At 43.6% G+C, this 6,839-nt stretch overlaps 1 protein-coding gene across 1 annotated transcript; it reads right to left on the minus strand.

Moving 5' to 3' along the window:
• Positions 1–257: 257 nt before the first annotated feature.
• LOC125530103 (CTP synthase-like) lies at positions 258–6,382 on the minus strand. The gene is made up of 21 exons (XM_048694497.1): positions 6,098–6,382; positions 4,956–5,035; positions 4,426–4,512; positions 3,944–3,994; positions 3,723–3,840; positions 3,531–3,587; positions 3,331–3,395; positions 3,127–3,210; positions 2,961–3,011; positions 2,789–2,851; positions 2,660–2,706; positions 2,496–2,574; positions 2,343–2,405; positions 2,078–2,167; positions 1,953–1,991; positions 1,658–1,885; positions 1,482–1,567; positions 1,347–1,395; positions 1,180–1,260; positions 997–1,090; positions 258–877 (listed from the first exon to the last, which is right to left on the minus strand). Exons 1-21 carry the CDS (start codon positions 6,213–6,215, stop codon positions 708–710), a joined length of 1,800 nt encoding a protein of 599 aa, XP_048550454.1. The 5' UTR covers positions 6,216–6,382; the 3' UTR covers positions 258–707.
• Between the last annotated feature and the right edge of the window lie 457 nt (positions 6,383–6,839).

The raw sequence follows: 6,839 nt of genomic DNA on the forward strand, positions 1-6,839 counted from the left end.
AGGCCTAACAGATTTCGTCCAACAAGTTGTTTGTGGCAGGCAATTTTTTCTTCCTATCCCCGCAGGAAAGAAAATATTTCTGTCAACAGATACACCAAAAACAGAGCTGCACCCTGGAGAGAATGCATTTGGTCGACAGACCGATTTGCGACATCTGAGTATTTGTTTCCTCCTATTCTGCTAAATGGAAAATGTGATTCTGCTAAATTACTGCATTCCAGATATATATACCAAAAAAAAGGACAAGACATGAGGTGTGCAGCAGCAAATTCAGATCAGAACAGTTTGGTACATATTTTTTCCCCAAATACTACTACAGTAGCTGCTTATAATCATTCAGTCACTGGAGAGCAGCGGTTCTGTTTTACAATGTACAAGCAGGCGAGACGGCAGGCTTGAAACTGAAGCTAGCTGCACATCCCCAGCCTTACAACCTTGATAATAAAATCCTTAAAGAAACAAACGAACAAGCGAAAGGAATAGCAAGCGGAACTAGAGCAGCACTAATAAACCCTAGCTAATTTTGCTTCCGCGCGACCCCAAATAGTTCCCTTCATAAAAACCCGGAAACGGCTCGTCGTGTCGCTGGAGCTGCCGATCTCTTCTTGCTTGATCAGAGAGATAGATCCATACTAAAGAAGATAAAAAAGAAAAGAAAAACACATGCAGGAAAAGAAAAAGAAAAATACTGATCTGCTGCCGTGCTGCTAGATGTGAATACTGCTGCCATTCGCGAAGTACGTCGACACCAGGCCGTTCATCCTTAACTTGGTCTTAGGGGCTCCGGGACCGGCGATGCACCTGGTCGGTGAGCTGACAGCACCGGAAGTACGCTGAAGCAGGTGCTCTAGCTGTCCAGATGATGCAGCGATCAATCCTGCACATATTCAAGCACATTGTTTATGTCATTTGTTAAGTTGTTAAATTGACATCGAAAGGAAAGAGACGATATATTGTATCAGACAGAGTGAAGTGCAGTTTTGAGGATGTTTTTACCTAAGAAAAGTGGTGATGGCTTTCCAGGCCTAGAGTTAAATTCAGGATGAAATTGCGTGCCCACGAAAAACTTATGGGTTGGTAGCTCAATAATCTGTATCCAATAAAGCATTTCACATTAGATATTTGGAGGAAAAAAATATTAGTGCCTTACTAATTCTAACGAAAATTTAGTAAGCTTACCTCCATGCGTCTCCCGCTCTCATCCCTGCCCACGAAAGAAAGCCCTGCTTTCTCAAATTCTGAGACCATGTCAGGATTCACCTGAAAAAATGGAGCATGTTTCTATCACCAAACTGGATTAATAATAACAGAAAGTTACTTACATGTCATCGCATTCTTTGACATACCTCGTATCTGTGGCGGTGTCGTTCGTCTACATAGTTAGCATTGGCATACCTATAACAGTTCAGATCTCGTACGATTATTTCCAGAACATGAAATGTGAAGAAGGCGTCAAAGGTAAAATATACAAGATTTCTTACAGTTTAGCAGATTTGCAGTTGTTGACCTGGAAAAATGTCCTCCTTGAACCGAGGCGCATCGTCGCGCCCATGTGAGTTTTGGAGCCCTGCAGAGGCATTGTGGAAGGTGCTGAGTAAGCACAAGGTGTCTCACAGAAATAAACTACTTAAATACAATAGCTGGTAAGGCAAGTTACCTCTGGCATGAAGATAACACATGGTGTTTTTGCAGCTGGATCAAACTCCGTGCTATTAGCATCACGCAGCTTCATGACAGAACGTGCATATTCGATCACTGCAATTTGCATGCCCAAGCAAATGCCGAGATACGGAACGTTGTTTTCTCGCGCATGTTTTGCAGCAAGAATTTTTCCCTGGACACCTCTGTCTCCAAAGCCTCCCGGAACTAGTACGCCGTTTGCACCCTGAGGTTGAGAACTCTTTCAGATTTCTGCATAATTGCCATCGTTCGAAAATATATGCAGTGCTTACCTTTAGTAGACCCCATGCTTTCTCATAGGCATCAGGCGTCTGTACAATGAAACAATACCCAAGATCAGTATATTCACCATCATAGAAAGTGGGATTAAAATGATATCCGGTAAAAACGTGCTGACCTCTTTAGCAGCAGAATCTTCAAGATCACATGAAGGAACCCAGTCCACTACCAGTTTCCTGTCCAAAGCAACCGACGCATGCAGAAGAGCCTGACAGAGGTATCAGAAAATAAACTTGATTACACCCAAAAACAATGTGTCCAAACATAGCCGTTCTCTCAAGGGAGGTTGCAAGATTTCACTAAATGCCTACAAAGCTAAGAAAACCACGCCAAGGAACACTTGAGTAGTTGAATCATGCACGGATAAATGTCAAGTAAATCACCTTCAAAATAGACAGGTAGGAATCCGATATGCCGGTATATTTTCCAACCATGGCAATCCTGACCTGAAAATATTTGTGCACAATAATGTTTAGCACCAGATAATGCTTACATGTATTACTGAAGGTAACAATTCAAAGGATCAGAACACCAACTGGAGATTTCAGTTTGTCGAATCTGCTGGCTCTTTCAGTCCATTCAGACAACTTAGGTTCTTGAGGCACTTTCCCCACGCTATATAAGAGAAGAAGGAATGCTAAGTACACCGATAAATTAGTCAAATTGATAATCTAATCATACTTGGGCAAAAAAGACGTACCACCAAAGGCCCAGAACCTTCAGAATAGCTTCATGGGCTCTCTGATCCTGTAAAAATACCAGTACATATCGTTAGCTAAGCACATTTAAATTTGGATTCAGTTAACAGAAGAAACTTTATGTGACATACCCTGAGCAACAAAGGGATGTGCCAGATGTTTGTGACATCATGGAGATTAACGATATTTGAAACCTGACAGAAAAAACTCAAAAGTCAGCACTAATGTTGTACTAAAGGAAACACATACTTGCTAATGTACAGAGTTTTCAGTAGCCTTGCAATAAAAGGAAATACTTATTACCGGAACTTGGCAAAACTGCGAGAGTTTCAGTTTCACATTTTCTTCCAGTGGCTGCCATAAAGCACAGAGCAAACAATGTGCAAAGTTAACCATCAGCATCGACGGACTGAAAACAGGGGGTAGGGCTATGGAAGAATCAAAATACAAGACAAATCCTGCATGATACCTGAGTACTGCGGCATGCCAAGATATCAGGCATCAACCCAAGTCCTCTTAGTCCACGGACACTATGCTGGGTAGGCTTTGTTTTCTGAATAAATGATAGTTTGCATTATTTAAAGGAAACGATGTAAATGAAAATGAGTATCGCGGACAATGGACAATGGTAATATTTTCAGTATTATGGAGCTTCCTTGTGAGCAAAAGTTACCTGTTCACCAACTACGGTTAGAACTGGTACAAGACTAACATGAACCAGGCAAAAGTTTCCAGCTCCTGAAATGCATATTGTGTAAGATCAGGTTAATTTAAACTCAGTTTTACTTTGAAAATAAAAATCTGAAGTCAGATATTGTAAATCACGGTCAAAGAAATAAAGAAAACACTGAAGGACTTCCAACTTTTTCTCACCTACGCGGTACGAAAATTGACCCAATGCTTCGATAAAAGGCATTGATTCGATGTCCCCTGCACCAAGAATGCAACTGTTATGCAGTGAAATTACTTTGACCCCTCAACCGGCAATACTTGCAAACAACTGTGTCCATCGTGTTATTAACAAGTGTGATGGTTTGCTGCAGTAATTTAGTGTGTTGTTTTTACCTATAGTGCCACCAAGTTCTATGACACAAACATCAGCTGGCTTATCTGTGCCATCAACCGGATTCATAGCCACGCGTTCAATCCAGTCTTGTATTTCATCGGTAATGTGCGGTACAACCTGACAAAAGAAGACTTAGTCAGTAAAGTCATCAATAAAAGTTGCACTATTTGCATAAGAACTTACAAAAACAGGGAACTCTATCCTAGTTACCGACTCGCACCTGAACAGTTTTTCCCAGGTAGTCCCCTTTTCGTTCTTTGTTAATAACAGCCTGTATCAAATCAAAAACTCAACTGTTAGTTACATGATAAAAGCACGAAGAAAAATTAATTTTATTTATTTATCCAAAAAAATCATGTCTTGTAAGGAGGATATCAAATCTAAGTGATAGCATATTCTCCAGCGGTCCTAAACTTTGATAGGTACATAACTCCCAACAGCTACATATGGCATTTAATTGCAGTTAGGCCCATACAAGATTTGTCCAGGTGAAATGTAAACCACATAACTCTGGTAAAGTGACACAAGAAATTATTTGTGGGTCCCATGGAAAATCCTGGCAATCAAGTACCCAAACAAGAAAATATCACCAGTCTGCAAATGTCAAAGGTGAAGTATAAACCACAAATTTTCAGTTTTTCACTGGATAGCCTGAAGTCTAATGCACACTGGGACAAAGACTGGTCATATATCCCGGATCACCTGGTAGATCTTTCCAGTGGTTATGTTGTTGTCGCGAGTCAGCTTGATGTCCAGAAACCGCTCATAATTTCCAAGATCCAAGTCCACCTTTGACCCAAAAAATGAGAGAGGGATATCAAAATGAGGTCCATTGAATCCTTGAAAGAACAAAAGGGGAAAAATTGCAATTATCCCATACTTAGCTCATTTGTAAGAATGCTAGAACGTGGAAGAAGATAAGAAAAGTGTGCCCCTTTTGACAAGTGGGCAAGTGCCAAAATTTTGGGTGCTGACGTGGCATTATCCTGTACTAGGTGCAGAGGTGGCATTTGGTTATCCATGGTTGGTTGGTGCACTTTCTCAAATTTCTTGATAACCCAAATACTTCAGTATTTCAGACTGAACCCCCAGATACTGTTGTAAGTAGTGGTTTAGTACAGTTTAGTGCAGGACAAACAGCTAGCTAAGTACAGCTTAGTAGAGTGGTTTGGCACAGCTTGTTAAGAGGTTGGATGGTGAAGCAGCAGCTAGTGGTAGCAGTAGGTAGGTACCTCGCCGCCGTCGTCGAGGACGAAGACCTCGCCGTGCTCGAAGGGGGACATGGTTCCGGCATCGGTATTGAGGTAGGGATCTGCACATCACATGGGCATGGCAGTGAGAAAATAAACAAGATGAGAGTCAGAGCAGAGGAGCCGGCCACTGGTGAACCCAGATTATATTTATCTCAATCTAGAGAAAAGATTTGTTAAAGAACTGGACCCAAGATGCATAGTACTACTAGTACATGACAGGACAAGGAAAAAAACAGTTTGTTAGTAAAGATTAAAGAAGCAGACCCAAGAAAGGTTCATGGCACTTGGCCTGGGTCAAGAGACAGAAAGTTTCAGTTAACCTTTTCAAAACAAAAGAAAGCTTGAGTTGAGACAAAAAATCTGCCTGGGCGAGCAGAGCACGAGGTGCCAAATTTGACCCGGATTACCGGCTGCCCGTCCCCATGTCATATAAAATACACCTGGGAAGTGAGAGGAGTTCATGTGTCTCAAGGAACCCGGACAGTGACACTGGCCGACATACAAAGTCTCAGATTCACCAAAGCAAACGCAGACATCACTCACCAAAGATAATGAACCGTCAAAAACTTTGAACTAAAACCACGACAAGAACCGATGGAGAGAGTAGCAGTCCCTCCCCTCCGTCCCAGAATAAGTGTCTCGGCAAGATGAAATAGCGGAAGCACATGTCAAAAAAAATAGACAGAGGAAGCAGAGGGAACAGTTCAGAATATCATATTACTGGCCTGCAGTGCAGAGTGCGTGCATTTTGCTCTGATTTGGGGAGAAAAGTTTGGTTGATTTTGTGATCTAGGAGGAAGAAAACCGTACGAGTAATTAACCTAACCTAACTAGCTAGCTAGAGGTAGTTAACTAACCTAGCTGCTGCTACCGGTAGTTTTGAAACTTGGAGTGGACAAGAACAGAGAAAAAACAAAGCGGGGGAGCACGTTGGTGGCCTGTGCGATCACGTGGCCACCATTACCAAGGAGCAGAGCGGACGGCCGTTGTTTTCTTTTCATTTTTTCCGTCTCTCTCTCTCTCTCTTCTGGTTTTGACCGGCAAAAGAACGAAAGAAATGGAGAACCGGCGGCGGGAAGTGCGGGGCGGGAGAAACGGGAGGAGGAGGAGGCGGCGGTTACCGATCTTGATGGAGGTGACGCGGAGGCCGCAGGCCTTGAGGAGGACGCCGATGCTGCTGGCCGTCACGCCCTTGCCCAGGCCGCTCACCACGCCGCCGGTCACCAGCACATACTTCATGTCCACGCGCGTCGCCGGTCACTCACCGCACTGGCAGCCGGCTGGCTGGCTCGTGCTGCCGCTGCCTTCTTGCCTTCTTGGGGGTTCGGAGAATGGGGAGGGAGGGGGGAGGAGAGGGAGTGGCCGAGGTGAGGTTTTTGGTTTGGAGATGTGAATGAGAGGGGAGGGAGGAGGAGGGCTGTGTTAAATAGAAGCGGGAGGTAGGGAGGCCACCGAGGCGGGGACAAAGCCACTGATTCTCTCTCTCTCTCTCTCTCTCTCTCTCTCTCTCTCTACTCGTAACTGAAAGTATAGCGCCTCAGAAAAAAAAAGCGTAGCCCCTTTCATTTTCTCTCTCTACTGTTTCTGTCAAAATCCAACGGATGGTACATAATTTATCCATGGAAAATCTAGGGCCCTACGAGGACCACATCCGATCCGGATGGGTTTTTTTTCAAAAAAATTAGGTTTGTGCTTTTTTGATCTCACCTTGCCGCGCCACTGACCGCAGGTCACGATTGATTAGTGGCTTGATTATTTGGATACTATGTTGGATCGGTTCGAGTGCGCGGGAATTTTAGTTCAATTTTTCTGCCGGTCGGACACGCAAAAGCCGCGGGTGAGTCGAGCCCCCATTTTAGCAAA

The sequence above is a fragment of the Triticum urartu genome, chromosome 1 (assembly GCF_003073215.2).
Source record: "Triticum urartu cultivar G1812 chromosome 1, Tu2.1, whole genome shotgun sequence".
Classification (NCBI taxonomy): domain Eukaryota; kingdom Viridiplantae; phylum Streptophyta; class Magnoliopsida; order Poales; family Poaceae; genus Triticum; species Triticum urartu.